This window comes from Rutilus rutilus (assembly GCF_951802725.1).
Source record: "Rutilus rutilus genome assembly, chromosome: 13".
Lineage (NCBI taxonomy): Eukaryota > Metazoa > Chordata > Actinopteri > Cypriniformes > Leuciscidae > Rutilus > Rutilus rutilus.
The window spans coordinates 19680841-19703237 of NC_140218.1; the positions used below are offsets into that span (position 1 = coordinate 19680841).

Genomic DNA, 22397 nt, shown 5'->3' on the forward strand with positions numbered 1-22397 from the left:
ATATATATATATTAGCATACGATAGGGCTGGGCAATTTAGTTTGTTAGACTTGGGCAACCAAGTTTAGTTTGTTGCATTTTAGTTTATTTCGAGACCTTTTCCGAATATTTTTCACTAAACTGCCATACAATCGAGTCGTCAACAAATTTCTGGGATAACCTTTATTTACTTACCAGTATTTACAATACTTGTTTTTACTTTTCAGTCCACCTGTCAAGGTTGACTCCAACCTAAATTGCTAATCGGACATGGCCGATAGATGTTTCTGCTCGGTGACCGCTCGATTAAGTCCGATTCGTGACCGAGTTTGTGAACCAGTTCAACAGATTAATCGAAAAGATAGAAGAACGGTTCGATCTTGAACACAACTGGGTAGGCCTGTTATAGGCTAGGCTACCTATCATTTTCTTATGGATTCTCGATTGGTATTCTTTAGTAGGCTATTTAAATGTACATTCATACATTAAGAATGTATGCTGGGTTAAACAAGCTATTCGCCTAACTTCCTATTCTAGTCAGTCTTTATGCAACAGTAGACTAGTTAAGTTGTGAAACTGACTCTTTCATATGTCACATAACTTAACTCGGATGTGTAAAGATGCCTACTGAGATAAAATATAATTAAGCAAACCGTTAGTTTGGTAAACCTTTACCAAAACCACACCAAAGTGCAACGCGACGCAAATAGAACGCTTCCGACGCTTGCTTCATCATTCTAGAGTGTCGCGTCGCGTCTGTATCAGATGTGCCATTACTGTGTTTCTTAAAAGCTTCTAATAGGATTTCGGTTTAATCTCTTCGCAAGGCTTCGGGTGCGTTTGTCAGTTTGGGTTGCTCGGTTATTGTTGTAACCAGTTGAGCGTGTTTAGGTGGATTATTGTACGCTAATGTAGAGGCGGGTTTGTTGCTTTCATTATCTGTTCATAATAAGGCGTGTTCTTTGTCCGCGCGTGTATAATAGTAACGTGCATGGGCAAGCTGAACTTCACTGCTTGAGCTGACAGGTTCCGGTGTGTGTGTTCAAGTTATAAAACGACAAACTTACTCTTCGAGTCAAGACGATGGCTGAAAAGAATGGGAAACCAGCATTTGACAAACCTAAGGTTAGTGTCGTTACTGTTGTTGTTCTTAATATAGCCTATATGCATTTAGGGTGGAATGCTGTTTTTAAAAAATGTGTGTCCCATAAAGCCATAATCACCACACATTAAAATGCCAAAATGTATGTCCTGATACCCTAACAACACCTAAAGTAATCTTAAATCTGATGCTTAATAATAATAGGCTAATAAAAATGTAGAGACTTAATGGTAAAGGTATTTTAAGTGTTAAAATATAATTTATTTTAAGTAAAAAAGGAGAAAAAACATTATCATGAAAAATTGAAACATTCACACAAATAGTTAGAGATATATTTTTAAGAATAGGAGATAGTGATGCAAGTTGGTGCAGCAATATTCTAACAGTGATGTGTGTTAAGCACATACAGTAACACAGCAGTGATGAAGGAGAGAATGCTCCAGGATAATGTTCACACTTCTAGGCCTTCCAGGGAGATACACACAGAGCATTGTAACTGCCCTTTGGAGTTATTGCACTGACTCAGCAAGCAGAAGTCAGCCTGGAGAACTGATACCAAAAGTTTGCCGATAAGCAGATAATCTGTGGAAGTGTCAATAACGTATGTGAAAGAGCTGACTGATAAGTTCTCTGTACTGTTCTTGTATTACAGTGACAATGTACAGGTGGATGACTGACAGCTGCATTACTGAAAGTAGAATTCAAGCCTATTCTTATGCAACCTTGCCAATTTTTGGGGATTGTGCACTATCCATTAAATCATTTTGAATGCATTGCACATATCTTAAAGTTTATTTGAGAACTGCACATTAATTAGGTTTTAGCTTACACCTTTGTCAGCAGCATGGTGTGAGAATCTGCCCTGGTACTGCACAGCATTCTTTTGGGATGCCTCATTGTAAACACATATTCAAAAGGTGTTAATCAGTTGTTTAATTTACATTCAACGGGGCAATTAGATTGTAATTTGTAAAAGAACTAACAAAGATCTGCAATCATTGTAGGTGGTAAACAACTGACCATTCCGTGACTAAATCTCACCCTTCATAATACTTGCATTATGAGAAATTCATCAGATTAAGTGGCACTTGACAGGGAGTCATTTCCATAATTTATCAACTGCCCAAGATAAATGTCACATGTGTACATGATTATACAGTGAAACACTGAAAAGTCACACACCTGGATTGTTTTTTGCCAGCGAACAATAAGTGCTTTATCCAGTCTAAGTGACATATTAGCAACATTGTAAGAACAACACTGAATTACTAATCTATACACAAGAACGCCTTAACAACAAGACAGTATTTTGATAACAAACGTCTTACTTTGATATTTGAGCACAGCAACATGGCTCGCAAAATAACTGTGGTAGAGCATGTGAGAAACTATTCATTATATTGTAGAATGCTTTGCAGCATAAATGCACACTTTTGGGAGCTTTTATATTCAGCAAATTGTTTATTTTATGAATTAAACTGAATGCAGCCTAGTGAGGTTTTGAAAAAATGATTGACTCTCTGTGGTCCCATTGGGCCTCGTGCTCTGTTAACCGTATCCGAGTAACTGAGCTGAAGACCAATTAAGTGAAAGCACTAGAGGTGACATCATCCTTGCTTAGTTCTGCCAAAGGCACGCAGTGTCTTGCAGAAAATGATTTTAATAAACCTGAAAATGAATCACATTATCCTGGAATGTTTTGATTTAATATTGTTCGAGGGTGCGGATCGTCTTTTCTAACATTATAGACTCTAAAGCTTCACTTTAGGCTGAGTGAGCAGTTGACGCTGTACTTTTGTACTGAAAAAAAATGTAAAGAATAGTTTTATTTCTTTGTATCAAGGCCAGTTTGCTTTGAGATTGTGTAGATTTATCAGGCATCTCAAGCAACAAAGCACGTGTTTCTCCATCTTTGAGCTGCGCTGAAGGTGTTGATATCATTTCATGTAAAATGCAAATGCTACATGCAGTTGCACACCACCTTTTCCTCCTGGAGTGGGGGAAGGGTCTTAATACTCTGCGTGCTTCCCTCTGTCTGGCTGGTCCCTGGAGATCACACTGCATAATCAGTGTTGATGTCTTTCAATATCTGGTTCCTATCATGCTCATGAGGGTCTGTTTGAAAGCGGCCTTATCTTTTGTATATTATTGCATTGAGAAAATATGATCCACTTAACAGCCATTACTTAGGTTTTTTTGTAGAGCAGTTTGGTCAAAGATGTGGCGCAGCTGTTTGCACATGTGCACAATGATCCTATCACCCCTTTTCTCTCCTAATCATTTCCTAAACTCAACACTTCCCCAAAATGGTGTTAAAACACAAAACAAATCTAAGCAAATAACACTGTAATTAGTAAACTATTGTAATACAATGTTGTGAATTCTTTATAATTTAGTTTCAGTGTTGGGGAAAGTTACTTTTTAAAGGCACACTATGCAGTTTCTGTTTTTCTCAAACAGCGACCCCTAGAGTCGCTGTGGAGTACTTTCGTAAGGTAACGTTACTGTCGTAAATACCACTCACGCAGAGCTGTCTCTGCACTCTTCCGACCGCGCTTTCTTCGTCGACTCTGCCATGATTCCCGTCTGAAATGCAACCACCTCTCAAACATGCATTGCTGGTTTTGCCAGCAGCATATGGAAATTTATGGAAAGTTATGTTTTACGTTACTTTTGTGTTACTTCTTCTCACCAGGGCTGGGCTCAGGCCCCGTCCACACTACTGCGTTTTCGTTTAGAAACGGAGAATTAAAACGAATACGATCTCCGTCCACACCAGCGTTTTAGCTGCGTATTAGAATTGATCTCCGTCCACATTAAAACGACTGAAAACGCGGATCACGTGACCATTCACCAACACTGGGCATGCGCGAGCCGGTGTAAACACAACTTCATTGATAAAATTATCCCACCATGCGCTGGTTCTTCCCGGGTTAACCCAAAACCGACGCTCCATGTACACGGTCGATACCGGGAATTGTCAAACGTAAACTATTTTATCGGGAATTGTCAGTTGCACACGGGAATTGTCACATTGTCACTATTTTACCGGGAATTGTCACAGATCGCTCGAATAATAGCTTGCCTCCGGCGCATGTAGGCAGTTAGCACTGTAAAATGCAGAATTTACTTGCACAACAGCTGCTAGAAAAGATATAGCCTACGCCATGACTGATGACACCCAATCATAGATCCGAGCGTGAGCCTCTACTACGTCATCGTTTCTAAAGTCCTCCGTTTTGACCCGTCCACACTAAAACGCCCTCCGGAGATTCAAAACGAAAAACGGGTCGGCAGCGTTTCTAAACTTCTCCGTTTTGGGTCTCCGTTTTTGCCGTTTTAGTGTGGACAGGAGGTGCAAACGTAGCAAAAGGTCTCCGTTTTTAAATGAAAACGCAGTAGTGTGGACGGGGCCTCAGACACAAAAGTTCTATCTTTTGCAAATGTAAAGGCCCTTTCACACCAAAACACCAAAGGAATTGCAAATTCACGCCTGTACAGTAGAGGGCGGAGCTCAAACAAACCTTTCAGTTGTGCTGCCATTCTGGATCGCAGAAGAATAAGACGCATGAGAAGAAAGCTTAACACTCTTACTTCAGCAATTAAAAAAAGGAAAGAAACACAAATGTGATGTTTATTTAAAGTAATTTTTACTTATCGGTGTGGTGAAATTCATCATTGAATGTCAGCAGCAAAGACATTGGTTAATAAAGTGAGATTAAATACATAAAGTATATTTGTGTTATTATATTTGAGTTAGTTTCTGGAGTAAGTATATAGGCTATAATCTGTGTGTTAAAAAATGGTGGGTGCTGGTGTTTCGCGGGCGTTCGGCCAATCAGCGTATACTAATGTTACTGGTAGTTCCTCCTATAGTGCTGGTTTAGACCCTACTCTGTTGTAAGAGCTAAATTAGTTCCTCCAAAAGGAGTTCCTAGAACTAAAATCATTCCTAGTTCCTGCACGCCAAATAACTGATACTTCTGCCAATAGTTCTAGGAACTATGAAAATGTTCCTCCAGTGCGAAAGCCCCTAGTGTTTCTGATTAGTTCTCACATGTTCCTTGTTTTGTTAATCATCTAGGCCTTTGGTTTTTTCTTTATGGTTTGCCTCTATCCTCCTTGCTGTTTATTTCACAGCTGCTGGTGAGTGGGGTCACAATTTAATTTGGTTATCTGTCAGGACATCTCCCCCATGCTCTCAGTACATCTCAGCAGATTGGAGCCATTACATTCACTTCTCCCACAACCGTGCCTGGCATCCCCAGCCTTTCCACTGAACTCATTTCACCCAGTCGTGCATTCCACATTCTAGATGTGCTTCACGAGGAGCATTTCACAGCTGCGTGAGAAGGACACTCCGCTAACTATTTGAATACGACAGGCTGAGTGTCCCTATAATTCACTGTGACTTGTTGTTCAGTGGTGTGAAAAAAGTCAATTGAAATACAGATGTATTTTATTGCTGCTCCTTTATCTTTGCAGGTTGAGCTACACGTGCATCTTGATGGTGCTATTCGAATTAAGACCATTATAGATGTAGCAAAGTAAGTGACATGCATTCCTATTACATACACTAAGAACCATCATTTATATTTCAAGCCTTCTGGATCCAAAAGGAAGAATTCCACATTTAAAGGGTTAGTTCACCCAAAAATGAAAATTCTGTCAGTAATTACTCACCCTCATGTTGTTCCAACCATGTAAGTCTTTCGTTCATCTTCGGATCACAAATTAAGATATTTTTGATGAAATCTGACAGCTGTCTCACTCCTTCATAGGCTTTCAGAGGGACCGAAACTCAGAACGGCGTAATCTCAGTTCTCGCGCATGCGTCCTGGCGCTCCCGTGAACTCTCGTCAGAGGCCCACATTGAAGAACACTAAAAGTTGGATAAAGTCGTTATTTTTGTTGTTTTTCCGCACAAAAAGTATTGACGTCGCATGATAAACTTAATGTATAGCCACTGTAGTCACTTGGACTATTTTAACGATGTTTTTAATAACTATTCTGGGCCGGCGAGTTTCGGTCCCTCTGAAAGCCTATGGAGGAGTGAGACAGCTCTCAGATTTCATCAAAAATATCTTAATTTGTGATCCGAAGATGAACGAAAGACTTACATGGTTGGAACAACATGAGGGTGAGTAATTACTGACAGAATTTTCATTTTTGGGTGAACTAACCCTTTAAGTCATTATTAACTGCCAATCTAATCTTACCTGCACTGCAGCTCTCAAATAAAATATGAACTACTTACAATGATTGTCTAGACTTATTTTTGAAGCCTGTCAGCCCATGGTCACTGTGAACTATGAAGTTGTGACCTGCTTTAGTGTGTTTTTAGCCAAGAATTAAAGATTTGTGAATGTCTACAGGGTTTTTCCTTGGTCAAAATTGGTCTTCAGTGGTGGCGAACAAACACTGTCATCCACACACAGTACAAAGTACCCTATACCCATGTGAACTGCAAGCCCAGTACTGACAATAAATGCAAAGAAACAGCTTGTGATACTAACTTATCCTATTTATTCATGAAATAAAAAAATATTCTGGCAGGGATTGAGTGGTTTTCAAGTGGGGAAAAAACCCTGACCTGGGCTATCGGATAAGCTTCAAATGAATTTTTATAATGAACCAAAAGCACCATATGTTCTTTGGTAAATGGATATTACAATACAGTAATTCTAGGCAATTCTGTGGTCTTTCCATTAAAACTTTCAAAGCTCTAACCAGTGCCCTCTGTTGGAACTGTGTCTCAGGCGGCGGGGAATCACTCTACCTGTGAGCGGTGAGGATAAAATGAGAGACCTTTGCAAAGTTCATGAGCCGGTCAAAAAATTCGAAGAATTCCTTGAGAAGTTCAAACACTACATGCCTGTCATTGCGTAAGTAGTTGTGTTGAGAAAATATCTGCTGACTTCAAATAATTTGTGTTGTGTAATTTGCTTAAAGATCTTGCATGTAATGGGATTTCATAGTATATTATATTACTCTCTTTAGATCAGTAAAAAATGTGGTTCCTCATGCATCAAATGATTCAAGGGCACCATATACTGTTGAGTCCCTCAGCACAGGGAAGTCAATAATGAATTCCATGGATGTTAGCTCACTTTTTCACACATATCTGAAGCATCGCTCAAGTAGTTAATAAGTGAGTGAGTGAGCCTGGAGGTGGATACACCCTCAAAGCCATAGTATCATTTCTGAGGTCCAACGTACATCTTTACATGCAGCTCATGTCACAGCTTCACCACTTGTCGCTATAGCAACAGACATATAACCTCGGCATAGGCTTTTCTGTTGTCCTTGCACACAATCCTCTCAACAAGAGTCAGATAATGTGACATTTTCTACTTGTTTCCACTCAGATTCATGAACATGAGAGATAAATGCTTTGACATGAAGACATGAAAAGCAGAGCCGCCAGCAGTTTTGTAGGCCGGCAGCTGACAAGCTTCATTGAAAAAGAACCTCTAGTCCTTGGAAGCTTTAAAAGGGCCTTGTTTACAGCATGCGCGTCCCCCACAACAACACAGGGAACTCACTGGCTGTTTTTGGCCCCCACTAGACTCTTAATTGTCCTGTGCTTTAAACAGGCTCAATGCACGTCATGTGGTGTAAACCAGAAACATGCTTTGTTGCTCCAATCAAATGGCACTTTTATTTAGTACTTTCGAGCGCAATGTGACTAAGAGAAGGAAAAAATATCCGTGCCAGTGAGCTGATTAAAATAAGTATCATAGCGTTAGTGTTACTGAGTTGTAAAAAGTATTATGGCCTTTGCTATCTTGCAGTTGTGGTTGTTCTTGGAACAAGTGAACATTGGAACATGGTTATGCAATTAAGAAACTTTTCTTTTTATGAGTGTGTAAATAAAACAATATTCAGTCAATGCAGCCATTTCTAACAGAATGTCTCTTTAAAGCATGTGTTATATTTGTCCTTTGATAAAGAAGGAAAATCAATCAAATTACACATATTCACAACACTGAGTTCATAAGCAAAATAACCAGAGATGTCATGTGTGTTTTTCCAATGATCTCTTTACCTTTATAGTTATTCATTTAGCAGATGCTTTTATCAGAAGCAACTTACAAATGAGAAAACAGACAACATAAGCGATTCTAAGGCCGTGTGTCCACCAAAGCGTTTTTAGCCAGCTGAGGGGCGCAAACAAACTGAATTATTATTGCAGGACTGGATGTAGTGATAATACTGTATCATTAGCCTACTGCTTAACTAAAAATGGAGAAGTCAGCATTTAAAGCATGTCATAAGGTAGGGTTGGGCAATAGCCAATTGCCAAAGAAATCTGAATTTTTGGGCTAAATGGCGATATATGGTATAATCTCATTTACATTTTTTTTCTATTTGAATTTAAAAAAAATCTGTAGGCTATTTAATAAAACTTTTTATTTATTTCATATCCTGATCAATATTGTGCTACAAACAATGTTCATATTGAAGGCTAAGAAAGCAAACACAGTGAATGCAACCTTGCTGTCTATCTACCTTGCAGTCTATCCAAAAAAGGGGTCAAATCACATTACATTCTAACATTGCAATCTAAAAACAAAATAATGCTTTTTAAAGAACTAGTTAAATTTACTAAACTTAAAAAAATAAAAAAATAAAAACGGATATCATAAAAATACATTCCTTGCGTAGAATCTGCCATTTAGAATACATACAAGCGAGTCGCTCGAATGGCGGCAGCAGAGCCCGTCTACGGAGAGCCTGCCCACTCCCTATTAAGCCCTATTGTACCGAATTTTGGTTGTAGTACCACCAGAGTTCCACTGGGGGCGATCGCCATGAGTGCAAAATGAATGGGAGTCAATGGGGCTAGACGGCTAAATTTGTCTCTTTCACCCGATTGCCGTTGAGAAATCTCAGATCTGATTGTAGATTTTGCAAGTCCAACATGGGTTTTAGGTCGAAAGTTGAATGAACGAGTACTTATGTCGTTTTGATTTCTTACAGGTTGAGTTGTTGTTGCCCATTACACGCTAGCATTCTGACGTCATTGACATTTTGAAAGACTTTTTAAAGCAAATAAGTGACTCTAAAAAATCTAACACCCATCAATGTGTAATTTCTTTGCATCTCCTTTCGAATACAACATTCAAATTACTAGACAAAAAATTATATCCTGAGAAAAGTGGATTTAGAGGGGTATACCGCCATTGACCTCCATTCATTCTGCACTCGTCCTGTGAGCGCCCTCATATGGAATCAGAGTGGAACTGCAACCAGTTCAGAAGCCGGAAGTGTAGTGAGAGTGAAACTTCTCGCCATATTAGACATTCTCTGGCGGCAGCCATGTTGCGCCTCCATCTTGAAAATACATTAGCCAAAGAGGGACATACCTGGAAATTCAAGCTTCGCCTATTGTGTTTTTACACTCAGTAGCATGCGAGGGGGAGATTACTCGCGACTCCAAGTATGAATTTAATATTCAGTTGGTAGTCATAAACAATTTCACCGCTAGATGGGAGAAAATCCTACACAGTGTAGCTTTAATATATATTTTAGTCAGAATTATTGCGCTCCTATTCTATTGTGCATGCACGCGGCGGCGCTCGTTCACGGAAGTTTACCATTCAGAAGGCTCGTCCACTCATGACAGCAAAATGGAAAGATTTGCTTGACTTTCTAACATTTACAGATGGAGAATATGTCCGTGGAATGCAAGTTATGCACTGAGGAAATTACTGGATGTCACTTCAGCTTAAAGATTATTAATAGAGGTATATTTATTTCCACCAACCGCTGCACAAGATAATGTTACGTCTGATGACGAAAGCACGTTAGTGCGAGCCCTCCCGGAAGCGATATTTTTTTTCACAGGATGGTAGGGGAAGACTCATGAATATTCATTAGGGAAGTCATCCCTGATTGGACTTAACCCCAGTGACGGGTAGGTTTAGGGCGGGGTTAGGGGTAGGTCATCAGACCCCCAGTGGCGGGTAGGTTTAGGGGTGGGGTTAGGGGTAGGTCATCAGACCAATCAGGGATGACTTCCCTAATGAATATTCATGAGTCTTCCCCTACCATCCTGTGAAAAAAAATATCGCCTCCCGGAACCCGTAGAGAATGCATTGCAGTGCCTGCAGTTCGAAAAAATAAATCTTTGTATGGAAGGCTATGGGAACACTCGGTATTCCACAGAACGTGACTTGACGCTGATTGGAATATTTCCAGAGGTAGAAATACAGGTAACTAGGTGCTAGGTAACTCTGTGGTTGAATGCGATTGTGATTGAAAAAGTCCCTTTCACACTTTCATGGTGCGTCGCCCTATCGCCCTAATGAAGAAACCGCCCCGGAAAATCCACGAAAGTGTTACTAATATCTAATTTCACACATATTTTGTGTCTGTGTTGATTCTATATTAAAATGTCGATATAATGTAACATATTTTCTCTGGCTCTTGTTTTAAATTATTTTGTTCCGTTATTATGCTTGTTGTTGTCATCGGTTGGTCAGTGTGGTATTAGTCCCGCCCCTCCTCCACTGTGATTGGACGGTTGGGCAAAAAGTGACTGTGATGAGCGCTGCGTTTTAAGTTGAACATTCTTCAACTCTCGGCGACCAGTAAAAAACGGTGGGCGATCAGCGCTTCAGCGTGAAAAAATAAATAAAATAAATAATTATCATGCTCGTGGCGTTTAAAAAACGCGGCGCTACCATTGAAAACAATTGAAAAAATACAGCAGCCGCGTGAAAAAACGCTTTGGTTGACACACGGCCTAAGGAGGAAGTAACATGAGAAATGTTACAATACAACATTTCTCAGAAAATATACACACACACACAGGGCTTGACAAACTTTTTTGCTCACCAGCCACTGTGGCTAGTGGTTTTCCAAAGTTACTAGCCACTCAGCATTTTCACTGGCCACAATTTTGACATCGATACCATGGGGAAAAACTGCCATATAGATATCTCATAATTTGGCAGCAGGTATATTAGGCTGCTGTCACTTTAAGACCTGACACACGGGTTACACATACGTTTTCTTTCTCAACTGTTTACTTCAAATTAAAACATAACAATATGTTTGAATCTGTATATCTATTCTGCAGAAAATGAGTATTAAAAGCGTTTAAGATTTTTCAGTGTTAATATATATCAGAAAATCATTATTTTTGACAACACTACATTGCAGTTATGCCGGGGACACACTTAACGACTAGTTGAAACATTCTAAGACTGAACACGCTTACAGACTGTTTCCAGCGACTGTAGCAGATTTTAAAACAACTGTGAACAGCAACTAAACGCAACTGTCTCTGACTCGGCGCGTTTGGGCATGATCACTCGTAAGTATCAAGTTACATTCATAATCAGCCTTACAGTCCTTAAGTGTGTCCCCGGCTTTAGTTTATTATTTCAGATGCCTTTTTTAAAAAGACAACACTTGAAAAATGTATATATTATAAATAGAATTCAACCCGCCAAAGTGGCTAGTTACACGCCACTGCTGAACAAATTGGCATATACGTATATCCAGGGCTTGACATTAACACCCGCCAAATGCGGGTGGACCGCATTTGGTGGGTGTTAATGTCAAGCCCTGGATATATGTATATGCCAATTTGTTCGTTCAGCAATTTCTAACATATAGCATATCTTTCATAACATTTATGAGTCCTCGACATTCTTCAGAGATATGGAGTGACTCTGTAGTCACAAGGCCCATTCGGGTAGTGGGTTTGTTTGTTTGTCATGATGTCTTATCTGTTGCATGTTCCATCTGCAGAGGGGACAGAGAGGCCATCAAGAGAATAGCGTATGAGTTTGTAGAGACAAAGGCCAACGAGGGAGTGATTTATGTTGAAGCCAGATACAGCCCTCATCTACTGGCCAACAAGGGAGTGGATCCTATACAATGGGACCAAAAACCGTACGTGTACCAAATCTGCCGTTTTATTGCGTGCATTGTTTATTGTCCTTATATGTTACAATAGTCTTGTTGGTTTGCATTTTCTCTTTCACAATAACACTGTTCTTGGCTTTGTTCTCTCTCTTCCTCCCAGAGGAGACATCACTCCAGATGATGTGGTGGACCTGGTGAACCAGGGATTTAAGGAGGGAGAGAAGGCCTTCAAAACTAAAGTCAGGTCCATTCTGTGCTGCATGCGTCATATGCCAAGTAATGCACTCTCACCTCTCACCTCTCCCCCTCAACCACCCCCACCCAGTGTGCTGTGTGTTTGAGAGGATACGCCTTACTGTCATCCTTCATTTAAAGCCCATTAATCCACAGCCGGATTGGCTCAGATTTTTTGTTCCCATCTTAAATTCAGAAAAGATGGGCTGTTTGGAAATGCTGTTGTGAATTTGGAAGCCTTGGTGATTCATGTGCAATGTGTTTTATAAATACATACACTATTCAAGTAACCCTTGAAACAACAGATTTGTCATGTACACTACCTTTCAAATGTTTGGGGTTGGTATGACCTTTCATTTTTTTTGTTTGAAAGAAGTATTTTCTGCTCACCAAGGCTGCATCTATTTGATCAAAACTAAAAACAGTAATATTGTGAAACAGTTTTTATAATGTAACGGTTTTCTATTTAAATATATTTTAAAATGTAATTTCCTCCTGTGATGGCAAAGCTGAATTGTCAGAGGCCTTTACTCTAGTCTTCAGTGCCACATAATCCTTTAAAAATTATTCTAAAAGCCCGTTCACACCAAGGACTATAACGATAACGATAAAGACATATTAAAAAAATCTTTCTAAAGACAAAAGAATAGTAGAGTCCACACCACAACAATAACAGCACAGAGAAACAACTTCGTTGTAGTCACTTTCAGAAATAAAATGTTCTAGTTGATGAACAATAAAAACATTGACATCCAATCAGTATCCCTTCTCCTTTTAGTGCTCGAGTATTTAAAGCGACAGACGACAAAACTGCAGTGCACACCTATAATAGACAGAACGATATTGTTCGCTGATGTGAATGCTAATATAGATATTGTTGTAGTTATTTTTGTAGTTATTGTTCTTGGTGTGAACAGGCCTTAATATGCTGACATGGTGCTTAAGAAACATTTATTATTATCTTTAACATTAAAACAGGTGTGCTGCTATATAATTTTGTGTAAAACATGCTTTTTTTCAGGATCATTTGATGGAAAGTTAAGAAGAACAGCATTTTACAGCATTATAAATGTCTTTACCGTCACTTTTGATCAATTTAATGCATCCTTCCTGAATAAAAGTATTAATTTTTTTAATCGTACTAACTCACTCCAGACTTTTGAACGGTAGTATAAAAGGAAGTAATAGTCACCACTTCGAAAGTTTAAGATTAAAAGATTTTCACCCGACTGAACATGTTCAATCAGCGCTTGTCTGTGTTTATTGGGGCAGTGTGTACATTCATAAAGTTCTAAATCCAACTGCCAACTTGGTGTTTGTCTGTGCGGTATGAATTGACCTTTAATAAGAAATGAAAAGCAACTCACTCCATCAATTAGGGTTAGATGAACTGTTGCCAAATATATAACATGCTAGAAACATAATAATCACAGAAATAATGATCCAGTCATAGACTCTTTAAATCTTAAAGGGATAGTTCACCCAAAAATGAAAATTAGCCCATGATTTACTCACCCTCAAGCCATCCTAGGTGTATATGACATTCTTCTTTCAGACGAATACAATCAGAGTTATATTTAAAAAAAAAATGTCCATCAAAGTGCATCTATCCATCATAAAAGTGCTCCGGGGGGTTAATAAAGGCCTTCTGAAGTGATTTGTCTTACACAAACTCATCGCTTCGCTTCAGAAGGCCTTTATTAACCCCCCAGAGCACTATCCCTTTAAGATTTAAATAGACAAATACTTAAGCCAATACAGAAACGACCATTCACTGCCATTAAAAAACTTGCCAGGACATTTTTTTTTTTGGCCAGGCAGTATGTATGCACCCAAACCAATGACCTTTATAATCTATTGCTTATTGTCATTGTAGAATGGTCTATGGAAGTGGTCGAGCTTTGTAAGAAGTACTGTAAAGAAGGAGTTGTGGCAATAGACCTAGCAGGAGATGAATCCCTAAGTTGTGAGAACACAGGACACAGGAGAGCATTTGAGGTAAGAACATATGCATACTTCATATAAGCTGCATTTGCAAACGGTTTCCAGCATGGAAAACCACAAAAATGTCACTGCTGCATTTTTCTCAGTAGATAATCTAGAGACAAACTCATCTTTATCTAAATAGTTTTGTCAAGGTCTTCTTTTCCTTGACTTCCCTGAAAAAAGAAAAAAAGGTAATACTTTTGGATATTTGAAGGACTTTACATGTACAAGTCTAACATCATAGTAAAACTGTTTGATTAGTTGATGTATTTAAAACTTAAAGAGATTTAACTGTGCTTTGTTGATTTGGAAACTCTTATTATCCATCATTTAGATCAGTGGTTCTCAACTCCAGTCCTCGTGACCCACTGCTCTGCACATTTTGTAGGTCTCTCTTATCTGACACACTCAGTTCAGTTCATGGAGTCTCTCCTAATGCAGTGTTCGAATTGAGGGGGGGCTGGGGGGGGTCCGGGACCCCCCATAAGCATCAAGGGACCCCCCATAAGGCCCCAAAAAATTACCTCGGGGATCCCCTGGTTTTTCATTAAAACTAAAATAATAGAAACATAATTTATTAGGTAATATATTTATTTTTAATCAAAGTATTTCGCTGCCACTCCTATTAGAAAGTAATTCAAATTAGATTTGCGTCTGAAAAGACGCTCAAATTTATAAACAGATACATTTTATTGATCGTGCCATTTATATGCCAAAAATAGTTTTTTGTTTTAGTTTTTTTGCGTGTAAATGATACACACTGCAAACCCCTTGGGTAGGATTAGGGGTGTGGAGTACGTGCGTATTACACGCCATAAAGTGCGTATCATATGCACGCAAAAACTATTTTTGGCGAATAAATGGTACGAGAAATAAATTTCGTGCTATAGATAAGCACTTTCACGAGAGTCTGGCAGAGTGGATCCTCATTTTCACCTCACGATGACAGTAAGATAATATTTCTTTCTTTTATGATTGTTTGGTAATTTACTGATCTGAATAGAATTTCGACATTAACGGTTGTCCGGGACACGTGCGTGTGTTTTTTAAGGGACAAGTGAAAGAGAATTGTAGCCTATTTGCCCAACCGGACAAATGCCCTGATTAAAACAATTTTCAATATCAAAAAAATAAAATAAGAAATAACGTAGGCCTACTCGGTTAGGCTACTAACGTAACCTCAGTTCCCTGAGAGTAGGGAAAGAGTATAGAGAGTACAAATTAGGGAAAGAAATGCACTTTATAAAGCTAAAAAAATTATTCTGATAAGAGTGTTTTCCAACAGTGATGTAATGAAACATTGACAATTTAAGTTTGAAGGGAGTAAAGCCTCTGTTTAGGCTGGAAATGTAATTTTGACAAAAGTTTGTAATTTATTTTAAATAAATCTTAATTTTAAATCAGCCTACAGTGTGATATTTCATCATATTATCATGCTTAACACTGAGAATAATTGAAATGTGATGATCAGATGCAGATATCTAAATCAGAGAATATCATAGGTTCGGGAGGTTGGCGGGTGGATTATTTATTTTTAACAGCAGATTCGGGTGACTCAAAGTGCACCAGATTAATGAATTTATCTTTAAAATGTACAAAATTTTCTTCCGGGGGGGCATGCCCCCGGACCCCCCTAGAGGTACCGAGCTCAATCCATAAAAATACTGTGGGAAACTCAGTAGGCTATATGATGGTCTACGAAAAATACACATTTAATTATCTTATTAAAATAAATGATCGGGATTTTTAACCCAGGAAAAACCCGGATTATTACATAGATTTTGGGTGGAGAAAAGTCTTTGTTCATCAATTATGCACAGAGTTAATGCTCAACTGCAAAAACATGTTCTGAAACACTAAAAGTTAAGAAAAAAGAAATTATAGTATTATATGAAATAAATAAATGAAAATATGTAGGCTATATTATTACGTTTTTTTTTGTTGTTTTTTTTGGGGGGACCCCCCAAGAGCTTTGACACAATTCGAACACTGTCCTAATGAGCTGATGATCTGATTCAGGTGTGTTAAATAAGGGAGACATACAAAATGTGCAGAGCAGTGGGTCCCGAGGACTGGAGTTGAGAACCACTGATTTAGATAACAGACAGAGACATCTGTTTGTACCATTAGCGTGCTAAGAGCTGTAGCTGAGATGTTCAGGAAACAAAACACGCTTTTTTTGTCATCCCATGATCTAACTGAAGATTACAATCACGTGTTTGAAAGCCATATCTTTCACATCACATGCTACAGATGCTGCAGTGCTGTGTTTGGATGCTACATCTGCAGAAAAGCAGGCAGTGTTCTAGCTGTGAGTTTACAGAGTTTTGTTTTTGACAGGAAGCAGTCAGAAGTGAGGTGCACAGAACAGTGCATGCGGGAGAAGTGGGCCCTGCCAGTGTGGTGAAGGAGGTACATGTTTCTTCTTTTGCTTAGCATTTACAATATCGAATTCAGCAAGAACACGCTAACCACACAAAATGTGCTTCGCACGGCAACAGTGCTCGTCCATCTGCTTTCTGTTGTGCAGATGGAAAATTGTGTAACAATGCGGAGTCTGTTCTTAACTGTCAGCTTTAGAGTGATTCTGTGAGGAAATTCTGTCTGTGAAGTGCATTTCCTTCCTGAGTACTAAATCATATGGCAGAGATATTTTAGAAAACGCCACAACTGCTCGGCTCATTTTTCAAAATGTCACACCACAAAAAAAAAAAAAAAAAAACACGCCCTTGTATCTGAATATTTTTGCCAACCCTTTCCATTATATAATGTATGTTCCCTTTGCAGGCTGTGGAAGTTCTGAAAGCAGAACGCATTGGACATGGATACAACACGCCTAAAGATCCAGCGCTGTACCAACAACTGCTCCAACAAAACATGCATTTTGAGGTAAGAGTAGATGGCAGCTTTCTGACAGTTGCAGAAATCACTGAGATACACACCCACATACATTTACATCATTAGTCTGATAAAAATGCCATTAATGTGCATGACTTTACAATGTGTCATATAGATCTGCATGTTGCACTGGATGACTCCAGTCTTGGTCAAAGTGCTCATATACAATGGCCCAATGAGAAAGTAGCATTTGCAAACAATGACGATAAAGCTTTTCTCAGAACTAATTTCACTACTAAAAAAATTATACTTTTATTCAGCAAATATGCATTAAATTGATCAAAAGTGACAGTAAAGACATTTATGTCGTCACAAAAGATTTCTATTTTAAATAAATGCTGTACTTTTGAACATTCGATTTACCAAAATGAGCACCAAATCAGACCATTAGACTGATTTCTGAAGGATCATGTGACACTGAAGACTGGAGTAATGATGCTGAAAATTCAGCTTTAATAACACAGGAATAAATTACATTTTAAAATACTAAACTATAATTTTTAAATGATAGTGTTTTACAATATTATTGTTTTACTGTATTTTTTATTAAATAAATGCAGTCTTGTTGAGCATAGTAGACTTATTTCAAAAACATTTTTAAAAAATCTTACAGAATAAATGTAAACTTTTAAACAGTAGTGTGAATATATATCCATTGCTAAATCTTATATCAGCATCGACCAGTGCAACAATACAAGGACAGACATCAAACTGCTGTTTCAAATAAATAATATAAAATTGCATTAATTATTCTTGAACTGACCAAAGTATTTAAACGGAAAAGATTACATTAAAAACATACATTTTTAACAATAGTTGTTGAATTCTGATAGAATTGTGTAATAAGTCTATAGTATTTAATGCAATTACATCAGAAGTAACTAATTATATTGCAGTAATTAATTACACTTATATATAATGTGTGTATGTATGCGTATGTATGTGCGTGCGTGCATATATATACACTCACCTAAAGGATTATTAGGAACACCTGTTCAATTTCTCATTAATGCAATTATCTAATCAACCAATCACATGGCAGTTGCTTCAATGCATTTAGGGGTGTGGTCCTGGTCAAGACAATCTCCTGAACTCCAAACTGAATGTCAGAATGGGAAAGAAAGGTGATTTAAGCAATTTTGAGCGTGGCATGGTTGTTGGTGCCAGACGGGCCGGTCTGAGTATTTCACAATCTGCTCAGTTACTGGGATTTTTACGCACAACCATTTCTAGGGTTTACAAAGAATGGTGTGAAAAGGCAAAAACATCCAGTATGCAGCAGTCCTGTGGGCGAAAATGCCTTGTTGATGCTAGAGGTCAGAGGAGAATGGGCCAACTGATTCAAGCTGATAGAAGAGCAACTTTGACTGAAATAACCACTCGTTACAACCGAGGTATGCAGCAAAGCATTTGTGAAGCCACAACACGCACAACCTTGAGGCGGATGGGCTACAACAGCAGAAGACCCCACCGGGTACCACTCATCTCCACTACAAATAGGAAAAAGAGGCTACAATTTGCACGAGCTCGCCAAAATTGGACAGTTGAAGACTGGAAAAATGTTGCCTGGTCTGATGAGTCTCGATTTCTGTTGAGACATTCAGATGGTAGAGTCAGAATTTGGCGTAAACAGAATGAGAACATGGATCCATCATGCCTTGTTACCACTGTGCAGGCTGGTGGTGGTGGTGTAATGGTGTGGGGGATGTTTTCTTGGCACACTTTAGGCCCCTTAGTGCCAATTGGGCATCGTTTAAATGCCACGGCCTACCTGAGCATTGTTTCTGACCATGTCCATCCCTTTATGACCACCATGTACCCATCCTCTGATGGCTACTTCCAGCAGGATAATGCACCATGTCACAAAGCTCGAATCATTTCAAATTGGTTTCTTGAACATGACAATGAGTTCACTGTACTAAAATGGCCCCCACAGTCACCAGATCTCAACCCAATAGAGCATCTTTGGGATGTGGTGGAACGGGAGCTTCGTGCCCTGGATGTGCATCCCACAAATCTCCATCAACTGCAAGATGCTATCCTATCAATATGGGCCAACATTTCTAAAGAATGCTTTCAGCACCTTGTTGAATCAATGCCACGTAGAATTAAGGCAGTTCTGAAGGCGAAAGGGGGTCAAACACAGTATTAGTATGGTGTTCCTAATAATCCTTTAGGTGAGTGTATATTATGTATGTATGTATGTATGTATGTATGTATGTATGTATGTACACATACATACATACATACATACATACACACAGTATACGTTTTAAGTGGATCAAAACCTTTCATCTAAGATATACATGAATTTTGAACAATACCCATTCTTATTTGATGAACAACTTTGATTAACTTTTTTTATCCACTTCAAATGTTAACTACTGTATATATACACACATATACATACAAACACTCACACTTGCTAGTATATTGCACATTTTGATGTTTGTTATCTTTGAAAATATTTGACACAGATAACCAGAAAATATTGCATAGGTTATGGCCACTTACCCTGATATCTTCATTATGTAACATCTCGTTGGGTAATTAGCTGTGTGCTCCATGGCCTGAATCGGGTGTGTCAGATTAGTGAGACATTAAAATTGCATGATGGGGCTCTGGACACAAACTGAGAAACACCAAGTGTAATATTTCCTGAAATGTAAACCCATACCGCCCTCTAGTGGACAATTTAGTTAACATCTGTGTTTATACAAGTGGCTGTACAGTCTGTCAGTGTACTAATATTTACATTTTTGCTACCAGAATATTTATGAGATGTTCAAAGGAGGTTAACGACATGCACACAATGTTCAACGTCACTGTGATCTTGATGGCGTTTACGTGTGTGTTCTTGTTTTAGACGTGCCCTGTCTCTAGCAAACTGACTGGAGCCTGTGACCCAGACTTCACTAAACATCCTCTCATCAAGTGAGAATAGGTTTATTTACTTCATTTAATTTTTTTAATGCATGTTCCTGGTCTTATTGTGAATGATTTATTGGTGCATGTTATTCCACTTTTCCATCAGTCAGGCCATTTGGGATATTTGATGATGTCAACAAATAGCTTTTTTAAAACTGTTTTAGCAAACTCCCATTCGGTCTGACTTCATTTCTGTTGCGTATAACGTCCACTTTTTTAAAATCTAATCCATTCCCTAAGGATAAAATAAAATAGACCTACCGCTGTGCATTTTTAACACTTGACTACTGTGTTTCACTCAGAAATATGGCACATTTCAGAAGTAAATTGGGCAATTCATGTTAGAGCTTTTCACACTGTGCTTAACCACAGGTTCGTTCTAAGCCCCGCTTTTTACCCCGTGTGAAGGAACGTTTCACACTCGTAATTTAGGGTGTGTTCACACTTGGCAGCTTTGGTTCGATTGGACAGAGCTCTGAAAAGATGAGTCTCACTCTCAGTCCGCTTCCAAATGAACTCTGGTGCGGTTCGACTGAAATATGAACGCAACACGGACTAAAGAAATCTAAGCGAACCAAAAACAGGATGTGATGTCTTAAGATGCGACACTTAAAAGGACAGAATGCATAAGCATACCTGACATTTGTCCCCTCAAAACGCTGAAAAATGTACATGTCTGTGAGTGACTGTCCAAAGCCAGTGGATACAAGCAACATGATTGGCTGTCTGTAGCTAAGCAACTCGCCATAACATTCTAACACTCCAAAATTCATCCACTCCATTCTAAATTACAAGTATGAAACATTCCTTATGGGGTTAAAAGCAGGGTTTAGAACGACGATAACCCTGGTTCAGCGCAGTGTGAAAAGCCCTAAAGTAACCTAGGATTCTGTTTACCCGGGGTTTAGAATGACCCAGGGTTAACTAGTTGGAAGTGTGAAAGGAATGCCCTGTTGTGTTTCAGATTCAGGGAGGACAAAGCCAACTACTCCTTAAACACAGATGATCCTACCATCTTTGACTCCACCTTGAACTCAGACTACCAGGTGGTGCAGGAATACATGGGCTTCACTGAAGAAGAATTCAAGAGACTGGTGAGATAAAATTTGCCAAAAACACTCTAATGGAGTCCAAGATACAAATATCATGGAGAAAATTATTTTAATTATCCTGTCTGCTTCCCTTCCCACAGAATATAAATGCAGCTAAGTCCTGCTTCCTTCCTGCAAATGAGAAAAAGGAGCTTCTTAATCAACTCTATAAGGCCTATGACATGGTGGAAAGCACCAGCTTTTGAGCTGTAAACAAGTATGCAGCGAACAGAGCCTTTCAGGGTATTTGCCTTTTCACAAGTGAATGTGGGTCCTGATTCCTTGAAACCTGGAGAACTCACACATATTTCTCAATTTAATATTTACACAAAAATGATAAAGACCATGAATACAACCCTCCATCAATGATTTAAGAAACTTAAGACGTGCCATTCATCAAAATAAATGTTACATTTGTCTCTATATTTCATTAACCACTGTTAGCATACTGGTTGACCAAATGATTTTCATCTACATGGACATTTTTTCCTCAGGTTTTGTAATATCTGTAGCCTAAACATTAAAATATTAGTCTTATTTCATATTTACTTAGTATAAGCCACTATACTTTATGCTATTCTCAGTACAAGCACAGAATATGACCATAATGTAAAGAAAAAACATGTTAAGCTGTACAATGTATGAAAGGTGCTATGTGAATCAAATTAATTTAGTACCTCAGCTTTTTTTTTTTTTTTTTTTTTACAGTGGTAAGAATGTATAAATCCCAAACATTAAACCAGAATATGATCTTATGTATGGTGCTTATCTTATGTACATTGTATAGCCTATGCATTATACAAACCTTTGGGTTACATAATTAAATGACTATTAATATTATAGTTATTATTAGATGTGACTGGGTCTGATGATGAAATGCTGTGCAAAACCTTTTTAAATTTTGTCGTTGCTTTGTTCTAACACCAGAGGGCATTTACCAAAAGACGATTCATATAACTCAGGTTTGGAGTTTATCAGCTTAGTGAAAAATATTTGTGTCAGGTTTTACATTTTCTGTTGTATAATATGAACTGCATAGGAAAACAAGGACTATATGAATACTTTGGGAAGGAAGGAACTGAGAGCTTTCACTGTGTAAACTATCAATACAAATAATTTTGCATTTTAATGCTTGTGTGATTCTTAACTTTGGTATGACAAAAATGTTGTAATGTTGTCATTAAGAGGGTCTTAATTGGTCAATCGGGGCTTTCCGGGGTCTCAAATTTTCACTGTCGTCGATGACAACTTTGTATCCGTATAGCTGAAAACCGACGCTACTTTCATGGCGTTCAAGG

The 22397-nt window shown here is 38.5% G+C and overlaps 1 protein-coding gene across 1 annotated transcript; it reads left to right on the forward strand.

The window, feature by feature from the left end:
* Window positions 1-770: 770 nt before the first annotated feature.
* On the forward strand, window positions 771-22228 carry ada (adenosine deaminase). The gene is made up of 11 exons (XM_084429056.1): window positions 771-1104; window positions 5567-5628; window positions 6841-6966; window positions 11846-11989; window positions 12123-12238; window positions 14073-14194; window positions 16523-16594; window positions 16970-17071; window positions 19947-20014; window positions 20973-21102; window positions 21201-22228. Exons 1-11 carry the CDS (start codon window positions 1063-1065, stop codon window positions 21303-21305), a joined length of 1089 nt encoding a protein of 362 aa, XP_084285182.1. The 5' UTR covers window positions 771-1062; the 3' UTR covers window positions 21306-22228.
* The last annotated feature ends 169 nt before the right edge of the window (window positions 22229-22397 follow it).

Bases quoted from the DNA above. Each gene is read 5' to 3' on its own strand.
- ada (XM_084429056.1), top strand. From the start codon at position 1,063: ATGGCTGAAAAGAATGGGAAACCAGCATTTGACAAACCTAAG. The intron at 14,195-16,522 runs GTAAGAACATAT...TGTTTTTGACAG, and splicing joins GACACAGGAGAGCATTTGAG to GAAGCAGTCAGAAGTGAGGT. The intron at 16,595-16,969 runs GTACATGTTTCT...TTCCCTTTGCAG, and splicing joins CTGCCAGTGTGGTGAAGGAG to GCTGTGGAAGTTCTGAAAGC.